General features: G+C 43.2%; 1 protein-coding gene across 4 annotated transcripts in view; it reads left to right on the forward strand.

Moving 5' to 3' along the window:
* Positions 1–22,997, forward strand: part of LOC133549078 (serine/threonine-protein kinase WNK1-like) — a 106,796-nt gene that overhangs the window by 29,377 nt on the left and 54,422 nt on the right. For all 4 annotated transcript variants that reach the window (XM_061894185.1, XM_061894187.1, XM_061894188.1 and 1 more), the window contains exons 3-4: positions 21,616–21,788; positions 21,891–22,111. In XM_061894185.1, coding sequence (XP_061750169.1) covers positions 21,616–21,788; positions 21,891–22,111 — 394 coding nt within the window. The remainder of the gene's footprint in view (positions 1–21,615; positions 21,789–21,890; positions 22,112–22,997) is intronic.

The following is a 22,997-nucleotide window of genomic DNA, read 5'->3' on the forward strand; positions in this document are numbered from 1 at the left end:
CCGGGTTTGGAGGTTGCCAGGACAACTGTACAATTTCGGACTGGATTGTACCAAGTGTGAAATTTGGTGGAGGAGGAATTATGGTGTGGGGTTGTTTTTTAGGAATTGGGCTTGGCCCCTCAGTTCCAGTGAAAGGAACTTTGAATGCTCCAGGATAGCAAAACATTGTTGGACAATTCCATGCCCCCAACCTTGTGAGCTTCATGGAATGGTTTTCCATGGCCGATCAGCTGAATCTAAGCCATAATTCACCAAGTCCAATGCAAAGCGTGGGATGCAGTGGGGATGCCTTTTCTGGAGTGATGAATCATGCTTTTTCCATCCGGCAATCTGAGGGACGAGTCCGGGTTTGGAGGTTGCCAGGACAACTGTACAATTTCGGACTGCATTGTGCTAAGTGTGAAATTTGGCGGAGGAGGAATTATGGTGTGAGGTTTGTTTTTCAGGAGTTGGGCTTGGCCCCTCAGTTCCAGTGAAATGAACTTTGAATGCTCCAGGATAGCAAAACATTGTTGGACAATTCCATGCCCCCCAACCTTGTGAGCTTCATGGAATGGTTTTCCATGGCCGATCAGCTGAATCTAAGCCATAATTCACCAAGTCCAATGCAAAGCGTGGGATGCAGTGGTGATGCCTTTTCTGGAGTGATGAATCATGCTTTTTCCGTCTGGCAATCTGAGGGACGAGTCCTGGTTTGGAGGTTGCCAGGACACAACTGTAAAATTTCGGACTGCATTGTACCAAGTGTGAAATTTGGCGGAGGAGGAATTATGGTGTGGGGTTGTTTTTTTAGGAATTGGGCTTGGCCCCTCAGTTCCAGTGAAAGGAACTTTGAATGCTCCAGGATAGCAAAACATTGTTGGACAATTCCATGCCCCCAACCTTGTGAGCTTCATGGAATGGTTTTCCATGGCCGTGCAGCTGAATCTAAGCCATAATTCACCATGTCCAATGCAAAGCGTGGGATGCAGTGGGGATGCCTTTTCTGGAGTGATGAATCATGCTTTTTCCATCTGGCAATCTGAGGGACGAGTCCGGGTTTGGAGGTTGCCAGGACAACTGTACAATTTCGGACTGCATTGTGCTAAGTGTGAAATTTGGCGGAGGAGGAATTATGGTGTGGGGTTTGTTTTTCAGGAGTTGGGCTTGGCCCCTCAGTTCCAGTGAAATGAACTTTGAATGCTCCAGGATAGCAAAACATTGTTGGACAATTCCATGCCCCCCAACCTTGTGAGCTTCATGGAATGGTTTTCCATGGCCGAGCAGCTACATCTAAGCCATAAATCACCAAGTCCAATGCAATGCGTTGGATGCAGTGGAGATGCCTTTTCTGGAGTGATGAATCATGCTTTTTCCGTCTGGCAATCTGAGGGACGAGTCCGGGTTTGGAGGTTGCCAGGACACAACTGTAAAATTTCGGACTGCATTGTACCAAGTGTGAAATTTGGCGGAGGAGGAATTATGGTCTGGGGTTTGTTTTTCAGGAGTTGAGCTTGGCCCCTCAGTTCCAGTGAAAGGAACTTTGAGTGCTCCAGGATAGCAAAACATTGTTGGACAATTCCATGCCCCCAACCTTGTGAGCTTCATGGAATGGTTTTCCATGGCCGATCAGCTGCATCTAAGCCATAAATCACCAACTCCAATGCAAAGCGTGGGATGCAGTGGAGATGCCTTTTCTGGAGTGATGAATCATGCTTTTTCCGTCTGGCAATCTGAGGGACGAGTCCGGGTTTGGAGGTTGCCAGGACAACTGTACAATTTCGGACTGCATTCTACCAAGTGTGAAATTTGGCGGAGGAGGAATTATGGTGTGGGGTTGTTTTTCAGGAGTTGTGCTTGGCCCCTCAGTTGCAGTGAAAGGAACTTTGAATGCTCCAGGATAGCAAAACATTGTTGGACAATCCGTGTGGGAACAGTTTGGAGCGGTGCCTCTTCCTCTTCCAACATTACTTTGCACCGGTGCACAAATGGATGACAAAGTCTGGTGTGGATGAACTTGACTGGCCTGCACAGAGTCCTGACCTGAACCCGAAATAACACCTTTTGGATGAATTAGAACGGAGACTTCTCCACAGACATCGGTGTGTGGAAAATTCCTATAAACACACTCTGCAACCTTGTGGACAGCCTTCCCAGAAGTGTTCAAGCTGTAATAGCTGCAAAAGGTTATATTGAACGCTATGGGTTAGGAATGAGATGGCACTTTTTGGCAATGTAGTGTACTTCTTCTTATTATACAATGAACTTCTAAGATTTTTCTTTAGCCTTTTAAGATTTCAAACATGTCAGAGCCCGCCCAGTTTCCTTAGTCATTGCATCGCATCACATCCTGCTGATCCTCTATTCCTTGGGTATCAAACTCTGGCCCGTGGGCCAAATCTGGCCCGCCGTGTAATTTAATTTGGCCCTTGAGGCAATATCAATTTAGCATTAGAGCTGGCCCGCCGGTGTTATACAGCGTCGGTGCCGCTGTAAAACCGCATTCACCGCTAATACTCATACTTGCTAACCCTCCTAATTTTCCCGGTAGACTCCCGAAGTTCAGTGCCCCTCCCAAAAATCGCCCGGGGCAACCATTTTTCCCGAATTTCTACCGATTTCCACCTGGATAACTATATTGGGGGCGTGCATTTAAGGCACTGCCTTTAGCGTTCTCTACAACCTGTCGTCACGTCCGCTTTTCCTCCATACTAACAGCGTGTCACATATTTGTGGCTTTTACACACACACACACACACAAGTGAATGCAAGGCATACTTGGTCAACAGCCATACAGGTCACACTGAGGGTGGCCGTATAAACAACTTTAGCACTGCTACAAATATGCGCCACACTGTGAACCCACACCAAACAAGAATGACAAACACATTTCAGGTGAACATCCGCACCGTAACACAACAGAACAAATACCCAGAACCCCCTTGCAGCACCAACTCTTCCGGGAAACTTCCAGCAAACTGACCAATAATTAACGTTTTATTCATGCATTTTCTCTTGCTACTTCAAGGCTTGAATGTTTGGTTCATTCATTATTATCTTATTTTCAAATGTATTATTAGCCTGTGGAAAAAATGTGATATTTACCTCAGAAGATTGCAAATAGAAAAAAAGGCATTACATTTTTATTTAAATTGTATTTGATATGCCATTGAGTGCCATCTCCGGGTTGGGGAGGAGTTCAAGTACCTAGGAGTCTTGTTCACGAGTGGGGGAAGAGTGGATGGTGAGATCGACAGGCGGATCGGTGCGGCGTCTTCAGTAATGCGGACGTTGTATCGATCCGTTGTGGCGAAGAAGGAGCTGAGCCGGAAGGCAAAGCTCTCAATTTACCGGTCGATCTACGTTCCCATCCTCACCTATGGTCATGAGCTTTGGGTCATGACCGGAAGGATAAGATCACGGGTACAAGCGGCCCAAATGAGTTTCCTCCGCCGGGTGGCGGGTCTCTCCCTTAGAGATAGGGTGAGAAGCTCTGTCATCCGGGAGGAACTCAACGTAAAGCCGCTGCTCCTCCACATCGAGAGGAGCCAGATGAGGTGGTTCGGGCATCTGGTCAGGATGCCACCCGAACGCCTCCCTAGGTAGGAGGCCACGGGGAAGACCCAGGACACGTTGGGCAGACTATGTCTCCCGGCTGGCCTGGGAACGCCTCGGCATCCCCCGGGAAGAGCTGGGGATAGGGAAGTCTGGGCTTCCCTGCTTAGGCTGCTGCCCCCGCGACCCGACCTCGGATAAGCGGAAGATGATGGATGGATGTATGCCATTGATATTTTTTCAAATTATTATTATTTGGAACTGGATTTTGCATGTCACTAAAGTTATATAAGCCTTGCTTGTTCAACATTTAATGCAACACTTGTTTGGGTCCCTATTAAAAGGTGAATTTGTTCCGTTTAAAATTTCGGCCCACTCTGTATTTGAGTTTGACACCCCTGCTCTATTCAATGATGCAGACATAAATCAGCGTGATATGTTTCCTGGGAGTTTGTCGCCAGCTGGAAAACAGCAGCCCAGTGCTCGTGTGCTAATAAATCAACAAGTCGAACAGGTTTTGTGCTTCCGAAATGGCGTTTGGAATTGTCTCTCAAAGAAAGCGGGTAAAGGCGGGCAGGCGTGTCGAGCGTTAGCTGCTCATTACACACAACAACAGATTTCCCCCGAGGTAGTGACACAATAATGTATGTGGTAACTCAAAAGGCCGGGCCAATAAATGTTATTGGCACCCTTTTAGAGATATTTTTTTTAAAGATCCCATTGGGAATGAATGGTTGAGAATGCATGGTTTTACAAGATGCAAGAGGCTCCAAAACACTTGAGGGCAGATGCAGCGGTTAGTGAAAAATAAATCATATAAAATATTTTTTTGTTTTGTCTGGAGAGCAGAAGACTCCACAATAAACTCCCTATGAATTTTGGGGGCATTGTGGCCACAAATATGTGGCTTTCGAGGTATGTACAGTCATGGTCAAAAGTTTACATACACTTGTAAAGAACATGATGTCATGGCTGTCTTGAGTTGCCAATCCATCCATCCATATCCATCCATTTCCTACCGCTTATTCCCTTTTGGGGTCGCGGGGGGCGCTGGCGCCTATCTCAGCTACAATCGGGCGGAAGGCGGGGTACACCCTGGACAAGTCGCCACCTCATCACAGGGCCAACACAGATAGACAGACAACATTCACACTCACATTCACACACTAAAGTCCGAACAGGGCCCTGGGGGGCGGTAGATAACAGACATGTGTAGAGGCAGCGGTGTGACAGACCTCATAGTAAGCACCTCAAACGATTTATATTTATTATTTATGTTAAGACTAAGGTTAAAGTTTTCGTTGTATATTAGTGCGACCCCTCCACCCATTTTAAGAGGACGGGCAATATGCGCATGTGTAAAGTTAGGAGGACATGCCTCATTTAGCGCAAAAAAGTCGTTTGGTTTAAGCCAGGTTTCGCTGAGACCGATGACGTTAAGATTGTTGTCTCTGATAATATCATTAACTAATAACGTTTTGGGAGACAATGATCTTATGTTTAAAAAAAATATATTATAGGTAGTGGGCTGTTTTAGGGAATTTTTGATCAAATTATCCGTAGTAGCAATATTAATAATGTTGTGTTTATTATGCCCAGTGCATTTAGTATAATTACGACCATATCTAGGAATTGATACGACGGGAATCTTCCGATTGTTTGATTTTTGCTTTGATAAACTGCACGCATCATGGTTAGCCACCTCAGTATCGGGGTTTTCCGATTGTTTGTTTGTTGCTTTGATAAACTGCACGCATCATAGTTAGCCACCTCAGTAAAACACATGTCCAACTCTGAAACACTCAAAGCAGAAAAAACTTGTTCTAATTTAACTGACTCCTTACCCAGACCAGTAGTCTCGCATCTTCCATTTAAATCCGGCTTCAGGATGGAGGGAAGTGGTGTTCTGTGGGGATTAGCCTTCTGCTTTGTTTTTAGCCCCGCTCGGCATCCGCGTTTCCGATCACACCGCTGGCGTCTGCTCTGTAGACGGCCCCCGCTGCTACTAGACTCCCCTGCTTCACAGGCCGCTGGATGTAGCCGGCGAATTATTCCCATGCTAGTTAGTTAGTATGCCATTGATATTTTTTTAATTATTATTATTATTATTTGAAACTGGATTTTGCATGTCACTAAAGTTATATAAGCCTTGCTTGTTCAATATTTAATGCAAAACTTGTTTGGGTCCCTATTAAAAAGGTTAATTTGTTCAACCTTGGCCCGCGGCTTTGTTCTGTTTAAAATTTTGGCCCACTCTGTATTTGAGTTTGACACCCCTGATTTAGCTGCTGTGCAACAATTTTTTCGAGGATTTTCGAAATAAAGGGAAGGTGAGACACCGGTCGGTAGTTTACCATGAGGTCAGGATCCGAGGTCTTTTGAGCAGAGGATGAATGACCGCTTTTTTGAATGAAAGGGGAACAGTGCCAGAGGATCGTGATCAGTTTCTAATATTTAGCACCGATGGACCTAATAATACAAAAAGCTCCTTGATAAGTTTCCCAGGAAGTGGGTCAAGTAAACATGTTGTTTGTTTCATCCCATTTACACATTACTTTTCACGGATTGTGCTCACAAAGTGCTTCATGATGAGAATACAAACCATTCAATGAAATAATCAGTATATAACATGATGAAACAACCAAAACATAGCAAATAAAAGTATAATATCGTGTAGAAACTGCTGAAAAAAACTATTTCCCCAAAATATTGCACGGCTCCAGTCTTCTAACCCACTGATTTTGTTGTGGATTTGGACTGTAAGTAGGTCACCACAGACAGGAAGTAGGAGGAATATGAGTTGGGGGACTCCCCTCCTTTTTTCCCCCCCTCGTCCATCTTCACCCACGTTCTCTTCCAGTGACCAGGAAGAAGAGAAGGGATCCCCTGGAGACCTCGAGCTGCCTGGCCAGCTGGTGGCTTGCATCCTTCCAAATATGTCAGTCGACCCCTTCTGATTTGTGCTCTTCTTGAATAACAAATACTTAAACTGCCTTTTAGACGGACATGATGTAGACGAGCGGAGAACAGGCCTCCTTAAAGTAAAACGCACCCGTTCCAGAATTAGAACCGAGTCTAAACATAAGTTCACCGCAGTTACCAGTGAGACCTAAAACAATGAAACACTCATAGACTTGAATGACAATCGCATAACGCCGAGGCAAATTCATGTCGCAGATGTGCCTCGTGTATCATTTATAAACATTCTACTACTTAGTCACAAGTGTAAAAAGAAGTTAACTGTTGACAAACGTAAAAAAACTAAACTTGACGTCTGGGCTACACTAAAATGTGTTAGATGTAAATATAAACAGAATATAATGATTTGCAAATCCCTTTCAACCCATATTCAGTTGAATGCACCACAAAGAGATGATATTTGATGTTCAAACTCATAACTTTATTTCTTTTTAGCAAATAATAATTAACTTAGAATTTCATGGCTGCAACATGTGCCGAAGTAGTTGGGAAAGGGCATGTTCACCACGGTGTTACATCACCTTTTCTTTGAACAACACTCAAACGTTTGGGAACTGAGGAAACTAATTGTTGAAGATTTGAAAGTAGAATTCTTTCTCCTTGTTTTATGTAGAGCTTCAGTCGTTCAACAGTCCGGGGTCTCCGCTGTCGTGTTTTACGCTTCACACATTTTCAATGGGAGACAGGTCTGGACTGCAGGCGGGCCAGGAAAGTACCCGCACTCTTTTACTACGAAGCCACGCTGTTGTAACACGTGCTGAATGTGGCTTGGCATTGTCTTGCTGAAATAAGCAGGGGCGTCCATGAAAAAGACGGCGCTTAGATGGGAGCATATGTTGTTCCAAAACCTGTATGTACCTTTCAGCATTAATGGTGCCTTCACAGATGTGTAAGTTATCCATGCCTTGGACACTAATGCACCCCCATACCATCACAGATGCTGGCTTTTGAACTTTGCGTCGATAAAAGTCTGGATGGTTCGCTTCCCCTTTGGTCCGGATGACACAATGTGGAATATTTCCAAAAACAATTTGAAATGTGGACTCGTCAGACCACAGAACACTCTTCCCCTTTGCATCAGTCCATCTTAGATGATCTCGGGCCCAGAGAAGTCAGCGGCGTTTCTGGATGTTGTTGATAAACTTACTGAGTGGCTTAGTGGTAAGAGTGTCCGCCCTGAGATCAGTAGGTTGAGAGTTCAAACCCCGGCCGAGTCATACCAAAGACTATAAAGAAATGGGACCCATTGCCTCCCTGCTTGGCACTCAGCATGAAGGGTTGTGGAATTGGGGCTTAAATCACCTAAAATGATTCCCGGGCGCGGCACCGCTGCTGCCCACTGCTCCCCTCACTTCCCAGGAGGTGATCAAGGGGATGGGTCAAATGCAGAGGACAAATTTCACCACACCTAGTGTGTGTGTGACAATCATTGGTACTTTTACTTAAATAGCTTTAACTTGTACTCACAGATGTAGCGACGAAGTGTATTTAGAGACAGTGGTTTTCTGAAGTGTTCCTGAGCCCATGTGGTGATATCCTTTAGAGATTGATGTCGGTTTTTGATACAGTGCCGTCTGAGGGATGGAAGGTCACGGTCATTCAATGTTGGTTTCCGGCCATGCCGCTTACGTGGAGTGATTTCTCCAGATTCTCTGAACCTTTTGATGATATTATGGACCGTAGATGTTGAAATCCCTACATTTCTTGCAGTTGCGGTTTTGAGAAACGTTGTTCTTAAACTTTTTGAGTATTTGCTCACGCAGTTGTGGACAAAGGAGTGTACCTCGCCCCATCCTTTCTTGTGAAAGACTGAGCATTTTTTGGGAAGCTGTTTTTATACCCAATCATGGCATCCACCTGTTCCCAATTAGCCTGCACATCTGTGGGATGTTCCAAATAAGTGTTTGATGAGCATTCCTCAACTTTTTCAGTATTAATTTCGACCTTTCCCAACTTCTTTGTCACGTGTTGCTGGCATGGAATTCTAAAGTTAGTGATTGTTTGCGAATTTTTTTTTTTTTTTAATCAGTTTAAACATCAAATATGTTGTTTTTGTAGCATATTCAACTGAATATGGGTTGAAAATGGTTTGCAAATCATTGTATTCCGTTAATATTTACATCAAACAAAATTTCCCAACTCGTATGGAAACAGGGTTTGTATGTACGATCACAGAGACTTTTGAGACATTGAAAAGTTCCATTCCTAGTACCCAATTGCTTGTTAGATTTGGCATTCTATAGAACAGGGGTAGGGAACCTATGGCTCTAGAGCCAGATGTGGCTCTTTTGATGACTGCATCTGGCTCTCGGATAAATCTGAGCTGACACTGCTTAACACGATAAGTAATGACTAATTCCACTTGTAATCAAAATGTTAAAAATAACGTTCAAAATATTAAACATGCTCATGCATTTGAATCCATCCATCCTTTTTTCTACCGCACTTGTTCAAGAAATTGCATGATTTATTTATTTATTGTTTTTTTTAGGGCTTGCCCTCCTGGGGGTTTTTCAGACCACCAAACATTGACATGAAAGCCTTTTTCAGGGTTACGATATTTTTTTTATTTTTCAATAAGTCTCTCAGTTGCTTTCCAGCAATTGTCTTTTTCTCTTTTGTTCTCGCTCGCGCTTTGGCTCCAGCTCCAACCCTGTCTCTCCCCCCGGCTGCTGCTTATAACAGAGCGACAGGTTATTAGATAACAAGGCCAAAGTGGGCCATGTACGCACCTGTCGCGGATTTCGAGGCCGGTCCTGGCACACCCCGCTTTGCTGCAGGCCCGCAGGCCACGCCCCTCCACTGTTAGCTTCAGAATATCTACGTTATTACAAAGAATACGAGACCCATTATACTCTAGTAATGTTGGTATTACTTAAAAATGCACGAGTTTAGTTGTGTTCAGTGTTGAAAAAAAAAATGATATGGCTCTTACGGAAATACATTTTAAAATATTTGGATTCTTGGTTCCCGACCCCTGCTATCAATAAATCAATCAATGTTTACTTATATAGCCCTAAATCACTAGTGTCTCAAAGGGCTGCACAAACCACTACGACATCCTCGGTAGGCCCACATAAGGGCAAGGAAAAACTCACACCCAGTGGGACGTCGGTGACAATGATGACTATGAGAACCTTGGAGAGGAGGAAAGCAATGGATGTCGAGCGGGTCCAACATGATACTGTGAAAGTTCAATCCGTAATGGATCCAACACAGTCGCAAGAGTCCAGTCCAAAGCGGATCCAACACAGCAGCGAGAGTCCCATTCACAGCGGAGCCAGCAGGAAACCATCCCAAGCAGAGGCAGATCAGCAGCGCAGAGATGTTCCAAGCCGATACACAGGCAAGCAGTACATGGCCACCGGATCGGACCGGACCCCCTCCACAAGGGAGAGTGGGACATAGGAGAAAAAGAAAAGAAACGGCAGATCAACTGGTCTAAAAAGGGAGTCTATTTAAAGGCTAGAGTATACAAATGTGAGACTTAAATGCTTCTACTGAGGTGGCATCTTGAACTTTTACCGGGAGGGCATTCCAGAGTACTGGAGCCCGAACGGAAAACGCTCTATAGCCCGCAGACTTTTTTGGGGCTTTGGGAATCACTAATAAGCCGGAGTCCTTTGAACGCAGATTTCTTGCCGGGACATATGGTACAATACAATCGGCAAGATAGGATGGAGCTAGACCGTGTAGCATTTTATACGTAAGTAGTAAAACCTTAAAGTCACATCTTAAGTGCACAGGAAGCCAGTGCAGGTGAGCCAGTACAGGCGTAATGTGATCAAACTTTCTTGTTCTTGTCAAAAGTCTAGCAGCCGCATTTTGTACCAACTGTAATCTTTTAATGCTAGACATGGGGAGACCCGAAAATAATACGTTACAGTAATCGAGACGAGACGTTACAAACGCATGGATAATGATCTCAGCGTCTTTAGTGGACAGAATGGAGCGAATTTTAGCGATATTACGGAGATGAAAGAAGGCCGTTTTAGTAACGGTTTTAATGTGTGACTCAAAGGAGAGAGTTGGGTCGAAGATAATACCCAGATTCTTTACCGTGTCGCCTTGTTTAATTGTTTGGTTGTCAAATGTTAGAGTTGTATCATTAAATAGAGGTCGGTGTCTAGCAGGACCGATAATCAGCATTTCCGTTTTTTGGGCGTTGAGTTGCAAAAAGTTAGCGGACATCCATTGTTTCATTTCATTAAGACACGCCTCCAGCTGACTACAGTCCGGCGTGTTGGTCAGCTTTAGGGGCATGTAGAGTTGGGTGTCAGAAGAATCCCCTTTTTGGGACAAACACATTCCATTCTAATTCCCAAAAATAAAAATAAAAACATTAAAACGGCACGATCTGGTTGACCTCAACACTGCTATTGTGACGTACAAAGCTCATAAGCACATGCTGCCTGGGTGTCTACAGGAGAGGTTCAAACCCAGGGAGAGTCCCCATGACCTCAGATTTTCAGCTGTCTTTCAGAAAGCAAACATAAGACTGAGCTTAAAAAGTAGATGTGCTTCTGTCAGGGGGGTTCATCTGTGGAACAGCTTGGATGATTCCTTAGAAATGTTCCAGTTCCATTCTCACATTTAAGAAACACTTTTAGACCAATGTCTTGGAAAAAATATATCACTCTTGAATCAACACAGTAGTTCATACTATGATCAATGTTAATTACAAACTAAATGTGGGATATTAATAATAATGGAAGTATAATTATTTGTCTATAGCAGACCTGGGCGCATGCGGCCCGTTAAGCTTTTCAATCTGGCCTGCCGGACATTCCCAAATATTTTTTTTTTTTTAGATCTTTAAGATGAAAAGTGTAGCTGCCATTATGACGTGCAGTGATGTTTTCAAAATGACCATAAGCATTGAACTATACAACATCATTTCAATGGGTGGAATCTGCGCTTTTGCATGGTATTTTAGTGACTACAGTTCTCCCGTCCAAAGGCAAAACCTGGTAACTCACTTTTAGCTGATTTTTAGAAAACAAAGGAAAACCAATCTATCTTGATGCTGTCTTACAAAGATCTACAAAGTCATCAAACGTATAGATGTTTTCTTGCAGCTTTCATTTTCTTGCCGATTGAATCTGCTCTCATGAACGTGTGTGCCCTTTCTCCAGATAGTGTATCACAATCTCGGGTGGGGCCCCATTCTGCGTTTGCACATCGGGCAAGAGCCGTGTACAGCGTCTAGTTTTTATTTTGACCTCCACAGTTATCTGCCCAAAAGGGTATGCAAGGGGGAAGAATCAAGAACAATACTTTTAATACACTTGCAACGTCCTGGGCCAATCTTCCAAATATCAACCTCGTGCCATAATATCACATAATCAGGTTGACCGTCGGCCCCCATTCGTGCAAATGTCTCATTAAAGACAATAAGGCGACTGACAAAGAAGCTCCGATTGGTCCCTTGAGATACTAGGTTTTTCTGTTGCATCTACGCGGTTATGTGGTAGTTGCTAGGTCCTGCCATGCGCGTAACAGCTTACTTACGGAACAAATTACAATATCGCATACACTAATGTAAAATACTATCTCAGTAGCTCAGTTTTGACCAAAATTGAGTTACTGGGTTTTGCCTTTGGACGGGAGAGTTATCCTGATACCAATATTATTTTCATACTTTTCAATACTTTTCTAAATAAAGGGGACCAGGGAAAAGGGCGTTATTGGCTTTATTTTAACCAAAAATCTTAGGGTGTGGCGGACGGGTAGTTTTCAGAGGCGTTATGATACCAAATATGATTCATCAGTATCAATATTATTTTCATACTTTTCAATACTTTTCTATAGGGTGTGGCGGACGGGTACTTTTCAGAGGCGTTATGATACCGAATATGATTCATTAGTATCGCATTTTTGATTGATCGATTGAGACTTTTATTATTAGATTGCACAGTATAGTTCATATTCCGTATACCAATATTATTTTCATACTTTTCTAAATAAAGGGGACCAGGGAAAAGGGCGTTATTGGCTTTATTTTAACCAAAAATCTTAGGGTGTGGCGGACGGGTACTTTTCAGAGGCGTTATGGTACCGAATATGATTCATCAGTATCAATATTATTTTCATACTTTTCAATACTTTTCTAAATAAAGGGGACCAGGGAAAAGGGCGTTATTGGCTTTATTTTAACCAAAAATCTTAGGGTGTGGCGGACGGGTACTTTTCAGAGGCGTTATGGTACCGAATATGATTCATTAGTATCGCATTTTTGATTGATCGATTGAGACTTTTATTAGGAGATTGCACAGTATAGTTCATATTCCGTACAATTGGTAACACCCCAATAAGTTTTTCAGTTTGTTTAAGTTGGGGTCCACGTTAATCAACATTAAACTGCCTCCAGTTGTTGCTCATATCAAATAAAATGACACAACTTTTCTTCTACATATAAAAAGTGCAACATTAAACAGTTTCAAGTCAACTCAGCCTCAGATTATTTTTCTTTCCCCCCCAGCCTGACTAACTTGGTAGTAAGAGGAGATAGGGGCTTATTGTTCTTCCACCATAGAAGTGGGTCAAAATCTAGTTTTAATGCAATACAGCAACCCCCGCAACACCGAACGAGACAGCGGGTAGTAAATGCCATCCATCCATTTTCTACCGCTTATTCCCTTTCGGGGTGGCGGGGGGCGCTGGCGCCTATCTCAGCTACAATCGGGCGGAAGGCGGGGTACACCCTGGACAAGTCGCCACCTCATCGCAGGGCCAACACAGATAGACAGACAACATTCACACTCACATTCACACACTAGGGCCAATTTAGTGTTGCCAATCAACCTATCCCCAGGTGCATGTCTTTGGAAGCTCATATCAAATAAAATGACAACTTCTACATATAAAAAGTGCAACATTAAACAGTTTCAAGTCAACTCAGCCTCAGATGAATTTTTCTTTCCCCCCCAGCCTGCTTAACTTGGTAGTAAGAGGAGATAGGGGCTTATTGTTCTTCCACCATAGAAGTGGGTCAAAATCTAGTTTTAATGCAATACAGCAACCCTGAACGGAACAAGCGGTAGAAAATGGATGGTCTTAAATGTGCTGCTATAAAACCATTTGTTATTGCTTTAGCACTGCCTGGCTGGCCGAAGAGAGGCTGCTTGAATGCGGTGGTTGCACCACGCTTCTTCTCTTCCGTAAAGTGAGCTTGACTTAGGGGTGGTGCCGCTTCAAAGGGGTTAGCATGTTTGACGTGTTGGCAGAAGCGTACCCTACTGCTGCTGAACAATGTCGGCAAACCTCCGTCCTCCATTGTTGTATCGCATCGCGAAGCCGAAGTGTTCCCAAAGGGGAGATGTCTTCCAGCTCTAGCTTTTGCATGTTGTCCTAGCCCGGTCGCTGCTAGCATGCCGTGTGTTGTGCCTCGCTCTGCATTATTTACACAACGTGCGGTGCGCTACCTCTGTACACCTCCGAACCGAACGGAAACCCCCTTACCGAAATGGTTCAATACAAATACACGTACCGTTACACCCCTAGTAATACGTAATAAGTTAGTTAGTTTTCATCTTTGCCCCGTGACAAGCATATTTGTATGACCGGGCCAGTTGTGAAACAGCCATGATTTGTCATGACGGACCGTTCCACTAATCTTTGACCTCATTGCCATGTGCCACCCGTGACTTCAATGACACGCATGCAATAACCCACTGTCATTTTAGGATTAAACCCTCCTAACGTGGCGTTTCGGCCACATCCCGACTAATGTGGCTCTGAGGTCCCCAGCTAATCTGATCCTCAGTGTCAGCCTCAGAGCAGGGACCTGACAGAGACAGCCCTCTCAGCGTGGTCAGGGTCTTTTCACTCGTCTATTTTTAGGCTTGTTGGGTTATTTATGATGGCCTTTGCCTCCAAGCGTTTTTCTCTTCTGCTATGTAACCGTAACGCTCTTTTTAAGTGGGAATTCAGCATTGGAAATACAAACCCTGTTTCCATATGAGTTGGGAAATTGTGTTCAATCAATCAATGTTTATTTATATAGCCCCAAATCACAAATGTCTCAAAGGACTGCACAAATCATTACGACTACAACATCCTCGGAAGAACCCACAAAAGGGCAAGGAAAACTCACACCCAGTGGGCAGGGAGAATTCACATCCAGTGGGACGCCAGTGACAATGCTGACTATGAGAAACCTTGGAGAGGACCTCAGATGTGGGCAACCCCCCCCCTCTAGGGGACCGAAAGCAATGGATGTCGAGCGGGTCTAACATGATGCTGTGAAAGTTCAATCCATAGTGGCGCCAACACAGCCGCGAGAGTTCAGTTCAAGCGGATCCAAGACAGCAGCGAGAGTCCCGTCCACAGGAAACCATCTCAAGCGGAGGCGGATCAGCAGCGTAGAGATGTCCCCAACCGATACACAGGCGAGCGGTCCATCCTGGGTCTCGACTCTGGACAGCCAGTACTTCATCCATGGTCATCGGACCGGACCCCCTCCACAAGGGAGGGGGGGGACATAGGAGAAATAAGAAAAGAAGCGGCGGATCAACTGGTCTAAAAAGGTCTATTTAAAGGCTAGAGTATACAAATGAGTTTTAAGGTGAGACTTAAATGCTTCTACTGAGGTAGCATCTCGAACTGTTACCGGGAGGGCATTCCAGAGTACTGGAGCCCGAACGGAAAACGCTCTATAGCCCGCAGACTTATTTTGGGCTCTAGGAATCACTAATAAGCCGGAGTCTTTTGAACGCAGATTTCTTGCTGGGACATATGGTACAATACAATCGGCAAGATAGGATGGAGCTAGACCGTGCAGTATTTTATACGTAAGTAGTAAAACCTTAAAGTCACATCTTAAGTGCACAGGAAGCCAGTGCAGGTGAGCCAGTACAGGCGTAATGTGATCAAACTTTCTTGTTCTTGTCAAAAGTCTAGCAGCCGCATTTTGTACCAACTGTAATCTTTTAATGCTAGACATGGGGAGACCCGAAAATAATACGTTACAGTAATCGAGTTTCTATTTATGCTTGTCCCACGCGCTCTTCAGGGCTCAAAGATTGACTATTGTTTAGAGCTGTACATGCAAGACTGCTTCATTCTCCTCTGTTGATTATATTATAAGCATCTTACCTGCTCGTCGCTCTCCTGGTTCCTGCTTTTTTGGGGTCGCCACTACTGCTGCCATGCGAGTTTCTGACATATTATAATAAGCGGTAGAAAACGGATGGATGGATAGTCTATAAATGTTGGTTTTGCTTAAAAATGCAGACATTTAGTTAAAAAATATTATATGGCTCTCACGGAAATAATTTTTAAATATTTGGCTTAAATGGCTCCCTCAGCCAAAAAGGTTCCCGACCCCTGGTATAGCATGCTCTATATCAGGGGTAGGAAACCTATGGCTCTAGAGCCAGATGTGGCTCTTTTGATGACTGCATCTGGCTCTCAAGATAAATCTTAGCTGACATTGCTTAACACGATACGTAATGAATAATTCATCCAACGCCCTTGACGCGAATCCCTTAGGGGTGATGGACAACTGGGCAGTGTTTGAAGAGCTGCAGCCCGCCACCGTAGCCCCCCACTCCCTCCCCTGTTGCAGGTCTGGAGATGTATGTTGTGATACCTATATATGCTTTTGCTCTGGAGTTTTTTTTTTCTCCCCATAGCTGTTCTGTGACCCTAAACACTGTTTGTTTGTCTAATCAAATCAATCAGTCAATCAACAAAGTTGTGTTGTACTTGCGCAATAACAATACTTACCTACCTACATAATTAACGCTGGTAATCACAGTGTCGAAATATCCGCTTTCTACCGCACCTGTTCAAGAAGTCGCATTCATGATAAGAAGTATTTGATTTATTATTGGTTAGCTTCAGAATAGCAATGTTCTTAAAAAGAATAAGAGACTTACAATACTCTAAACATGTTGGTCTTACTAAAAAAATGCAGGCATTCATTGTTAAAAACTATTATTTGGCTCTCACAGAAATACATTTTAAAATATTTGGCTTTCATGGCTCTCTCAGCCAAAAAGGTTCCTGACCCCTGGTATAGCATGCTCTATATAGGGGTGATGGACAACTGGGCAGTGTTTGAAGAGCTGCAGCCCGCCACCGTAGCCCCCCACTCCCTCCCCTCTGTTGCAAGTCTGGAGATGTATGTTGTGATACGTATATATGCTTTGCTATGGAGTTTTTTTTTTCTCCCCATAGCTGTTCTGTCACCCTAAACACTGTTTGTTTGTCTAATCAAATCAATCAGTCAATCAACAAAGTTGTGTTGTACTTGCGCAATAAGAAGTATTTGATTTATTATTGGTTAGCTTCAGAATAGCAATGTTCTTAAAAAGAATAAGAGACCTACAATACTCTAAAAATGTTGGTCTTACTAAAAAAAAATGCAGGCATTTAGTTACATTCATTGTTAAGAACTATTATATGGCTCTCCCGGAAATACATTTTAAAATATTTGGCTTTCCGACCCCTGCTCTATATGTTATAGTTATTTGAATGACTCTTACCATAATATGTTACATTAACATACCAGGCACCTTCTCAGTTGGTTATTTATGCCTCAAATAACGTACACTTATTCAGCCTGTTGTTCACTATTCTTTATTTATTTTAAATTGCCTTTCAAATGTCTATTCATGGTGTTGGGTTTTATCGAATAAATTTCCCCCCAAAAAATGCGACTTGTACTCCAGTGCGACTTGTATATGTTTTTTTCCTTCTTTATTATGCATTTTCGGCAGGTGCGACTTATACTCCGGAGCGACTTATACTCCGAAAAATACGGTATATCGTGTATTGCGATATGGCCAAAAAATATCGCGATATTAAAAAAAAAAAGGGCCATATCGCCCAGCCCTAGTTTATTGGCATCTGTGAAAGTGTCCTGACAGACAAAACACTTAATTTGTTTTTTTGTTGTTGGGCTTAGTGGTGTCGCAACCCTAAGCTGGTGGGTGTTTGGCATGTCTCGTCATCGCATGGTGTGCGGAACGAGAAAGAAGAACCGCTTCCCCTGATGGTAAACACTCTGAAAAGTAGGTCAGCGGGTCCAAGTGCATGTAATTAGTCATTCAGTGTCATCTCTGACTTGCAGAGTTTTTTTTACATACACCCATTTTATACTTTGCCCCCCCATACATTCCAAATTGTCAGCTTTCAAAACCAAACGTTAGAAGCAAAGATTGTGCGCCGTCACAGTCTGAAGTCTTCTGTTTTACACAGACACAGGTCATTCTCCACTCACTCGCGGGTTGAATTTCCTGGACAGCCTGGCGGTTTGTTGAGTCTCCAAGGGTATGCGGGGGGGGGGGGGTCTTTGGCTGCTCTGCGTTCCTCACTCTATAAAGTTCTGCTATGTTGTAAATGTAGGTCACGCCAGGAATTACTCAGGAAATTTGAGAAGGGCGGTTATACACATTCCAGGGGGTTTTTTTTGGACCCGCAGCATCCCCAAACCTAGAAATCTTTTTACTTGCCGTTTATGTGGTGGGAAATGTACCAAGACTAAATCGCACCAAAGACATTTGTCAGGTACTCGGATTACTAATTGATTAGCTAACATACGGCTTGTTAGTCAACCCTCGCTTCGATGTGAACGTTGGGGTTAGTTTTTGCTAAACTTTGCCATAAAAATCGTTTTTTTTATGTCCTACCTTCATGGTTACCGTGGCGAATAACTTTCATTCCAGTTCTGTAAATAGCATGCAAAACCATTGTAGGTCAGGGACTCGTTGGGCCTGCGCATATTTCGGACTTGCTTTAACTGGCTACGATACGGTTTGTGGCTGCACTGGATAGAAAACCTATTTTTAAGGTTTTAATTGGTGGAAGATGATGGATTCTTTATTTGACTTCCCTTAGTTTATAGCAGTCCTGTGGATAGGGCTGGGCGATATGGCCTTTTTTTAAATAATCGCAATATACATTTTGCTATTGCTATACACATATTGCTGGGTATTTTGGCCAAAGAGCTCAATTTTTGTTTCACCTGACACCACATGGACAAAGATAAGACCTTATGGAGGAAAGTTCTGTGGTCTGTTTTGCTGCCAATGGAACTGGTGCTTTTCACTCTTTTCAAAAAAAAAAAGAGTTGTAGAAATAATTGGAAACTCAAGACAGCCATGAAATCATGTCCTTTACAAGTGTTAGTTAAGGTGGTGTCTCTCCAGACAGTGGTGAAGTAGGCCAGCTTCGTCGCGTGAAGAAGCCTACAATTTTTGGTTGTGTTTTCCGCTCCGTAGCATGACTCGATTAACGTGGACCCCGACTTAAACAAGTTGAAAAACGGGTGTTATTCGGGTGTTACCATTTAGTAGTCAATTGTATGGAATATGTACTGTACTGTGCAATCTACTAATAAAAGTTTCAATCAATCAATCAAAAAGTATGCTGAATGGCAATATACAATATATATCTCAATATTTTTGCCGCGTAGTAAAAACAACACACAAACAGTCCCAGTTACCTGAGATACTATGTATGTCATTATTTTGTTTTAGTAAGTCAATATTTACTAAGCCAAAATAATGACTAATTAATGGTAGTATTTACAGACGTGGTTAAAAGTGTACCAGGGTTTCCTGCAGCGTTTTGTTGTTAAGGCGGCCGCCTTAACAACAAAGAGCCCCCGCCTAAACTAAAGTCTTAAAAAAAAAAAATCTGTGTGTATGTGTATATATATATATATATATATATATATATATATATATATATATATTCCGGTCCAGCTTCTCAGGCAAATCGTATAGTTTAGTCATTATTTTGTTTTAGTAAGTCAATATTTACTAAGTCAAAATAATGACTAAACTATACGATTTCCCTGAGAAGCTGGACTGGACTATATATATATATATATCCATCCATCCATCCATCCATCCATCCATCTATCTATCAATCAATCAATGTTTATTTATATAGCCCCAAATCACAAATGTCTCAAAGGACTGCACAAATCATTACGACTACAACATCCTCGGATGAACCCACAAAAGGGCAAGGAAAACTCACACCCAGTGGGCAGGGAGAATTCACATCCAGTGGGACGCCAGTGACAATGCTGATTATGAGAAACCTTGGAGAGGACCTCAGATGTGGGCAACCCCCCCCCCCCTCTAGGGGACCGAAAGCAATGGATGTCGAGCGGGTCCAACGTGCTGCTGCGAAAGTTCAATCCATAGTGGCTCCAACACAGCCGCGAGAGTTCAGTCCAAAGCGGATCCAAGACAGCAGCGAGAGTCCCGTCCACAGGAGACCATCTCAAGCGGAGGCGGATCATATATATATATATATATATATTAGGGATGCACCTAAATGAAAATTTGTGACCGAATAATGAATGCAGTTTTTCACAATTTTTTAAATATTGCATAAATAACCTAGAATAAATATTTAGACATGTTTTTCAAATAAAGTAATTTTTTATTGAACATTGACATTTTTTTAATATTCCAGTAGTCTTTGCTTTTCAAAAAAAGCACAGTTTTTCATTTATATTAGGCCTTCAAACAAAACATGCATTCCAAAAAAAAAAATAAAGTGCATTAAAGTGGATAAACCCACAACAAATGAATTATTGTCCTTTTGGCAAAAGTCTGCTTAGCCACAGTAGATATGCTAATAATGTAAACAGAAGGCTCAAGTAAATCTCAATTAAGGGTGTGCTTGTAACCTCATACACTTATACAGGTAGCCTACACAACAGGCTAATAATGTAAACAGAAGGCTCAAGTAAATCTCAATTAAGTGTGTGCTTGTAACCTCATACACTTATACAGGTAGCCTACACAACAGGCTAATAATGTAAACAGAGGCCCCACTAAATCTCAATAAGTGTGTGCTTGTAACCTCATACACTTATACAGGTACACAACATATCCCCACGTCACCACGTCACTGCACGTTGGTTGATTGCGTCACTGCGTCAAAAAATTGCGTCACACGCCACTATTCGGCCTTGTTTTTAACTCATTCCACCGAAGGCCGAATGTGGCTTTTGTGCCATATTCGGCCGAATATATTCGGTTACCGATTAATCGGTGCATCCCTAATATGTATATATATATATATATATATATATATATATATAATATATACATACACACACACCCATTTTTTTTTTTTAAGACTTTAATTTAGGCGGTGGCTCTTTGTTGTTAAGGCGGCCCCCTTAACAACAAAACGCTGCAGGAAACCCTGGTACACTTTTTTAACCACGTCTGTAAATACTACCATTAATTTGTCATTATTTTGGCGGCCGCCTTAACAACAAAATGCTGCAGGGAACCCTGGTACACTTTTTTTAACCACGTCTGTAAATACTACCATTAATTATCAGTAGAAAAGCAGATGCCAATTTAAAAAAAAAAGGCAGATGCCGCTATACGTCAAAATACCAACTATCGGCACCAATAATTGTATTGATCCCTAGTTTTTCAAATGAAACAAACATCGAGAGGAGCCAGATGGGGTGGTTCGAACATCTGGTCAGGATGCCACCCGAACGCCTCCTTCGGGAGGTGTTTAGGGCACGTCCGACTGGGAAGACCCAGGACACGTTTTGAAGACTATGTCTCCCGGCTGGCCTGGGAAGGCCTCGGGATCCCCCGGGAAGAGCTAGATGAAGTGGCTGGGGAGAGGAAAGTTTGGGCTGCTGCCCCCGCGATCCGACCTCGGATAAGCGGAAAAAGACGGATGAATGGATGGATGGATGGACATACAATTTTAAACCATTTTTTTTCCCCTTCATCAATTGCTTCTCAAAGTTTCCTGTTGGTTGTGACCATTGTTTTACACGTGAGAAAAGAACACCACCATCCGTCATCGTCTTAATTGCAGTTTTATTGACCCCACACACTAGACATAGCCCATCTATCCATTTTCTACCTCTTATTCCCTTTGGGGTCGCAGGGGGCGCTAGGGCCTATCTCAGCTACAATCGGGCGGAAGGCGGCGTACACCCAGGACAGGTCGCCACCTCATCGCAGACTAGACATAGCAAATAGCCTAAACCTTACTAAAACTCAGTAAACAATGACTCAGATGTGAAATGTAGGGCAGCGCCTTGGTAATTGTCCTCCGTCTAATCTGAAAAGTTTCCTCTGCTCTGACTCCTCACAGGACCGCAAGCTGTCAAAGACGGAGCGGCAGCGCTTCAAGGAGGAAGCGGGGATGTTAAAGGGACTGCAACATCCCAACATTGTCCGCTTTTACGACTCCTGGGAGGGACCTTCCAAGGGGAAGAAGTGCATTGTTCTGGTCACTGAACTCATGACTTCTGGCACACTCAAAACGTACGTGCTTGTGAAACTTTACCTGTCTTAAAATAATCATGTTACACACAATATTTCAACAGAATTAAAGATCTGATTATGTTTTTGTTTTTTTGTTTACAGATATCTAAAGAGGTTCAAGGTGATGAAAATTAAAGTGCTGCGGAGCTGGTGTAGACAGATCCTCAAGGGACTCCACTTTCTTCACACTCGTGCCCCTCCAATCATCCACCGGGACCTGAAATGCGACAACATTTTCATCACAGGCCCGACAGGATCCGTAAAGATTGGAGACCTGGGGCTGGCCACACTGAAGCGTGCGTCCTTTGCCAAGAGTGTCATAGGTACGACAGCCAAGTCATTTCTACCTCTTTTGTGCTTCTCTTCGCTGCTGTGGCCGGGCTGTTTCTGGGGTCATGACATGTTTTAGACTGCAAATGACGGTGTATTTTAACGAGGGTCGTTTACAACTTGTTTTTGACGATGAGGTTCAAAAACAGACCACAGCGTTTCAAGCTGTCTCTCAAACCACAGCCCAAACGGAGGCCTTTTAACTGTGGTAATCTTAGGTAGATCACCACAGGGATTTCACTCTTGACGAAGTGTACGCAATACTTCTGCTTCTCAAAGAAAAGTTTTTTTCCAGGCATCTACTGAATGTAAGTAGCGCCTAATTTTCCCACTGCTGTCAAACGATATCATTAGTTGTTATGCCTTCTTGCAGGCTAACCTGGCCATGGCTAAAAGGTATGGCCGTTGCTTCTGTCTTAGACTGACTGGTCTTGTTCTGTGGTTTGGAAATATGTGGTCTGTTTGCCAGTTAGAGACATGATGTTTAACATATCTGTTCTATGGGTTTGCCTCAACAGGTCCCCCCACCCCCCCCCCACCCCCAATCCCCTCTAGTGTTTGTCTCTTACTGTCTTTTAAAAAGATTCCAGGACTGCAGATTGTTTTTCTCTCTGTCGTTCATACCCAGGGAGCTCTCCCCCATTTTTCTCTCTTGTTAGCCTTTTTGCTTAAAATGTAGGCTCTAGCTACAGCTGTGCCCCTTCTGCTGTTTGGAATAAATAGGGTACTGCTGGTCAATGAAGAAAAGTATGAACTGTTTTGGGCCTGGTAAGTCTTGACAGTGTGCTGGAACACACATCAGTTTGAGCAAAAAAACAAAAAAACAATTGCATTCAAATGAACAAAGTTTTTCTGTGTAAGACCTAAGATTGAATGTGA

Source organism: Nerophis ophidion, linkage group LG03 (assembly GCF_033978795.1).
Source record: "Nerophis ophidion isolate RoL-2023_Sa linkage group LG03, RoL_Noph_v1.0, whole genome shotgun sequence".
In the NCBI taxonomy this organism is placed as follows: Eukaryota; Metazoa; Chordata; class Actinopteri; order Syngnathiformes; family Syngnathidae; genus Nerophis; species Nerophis ophidion.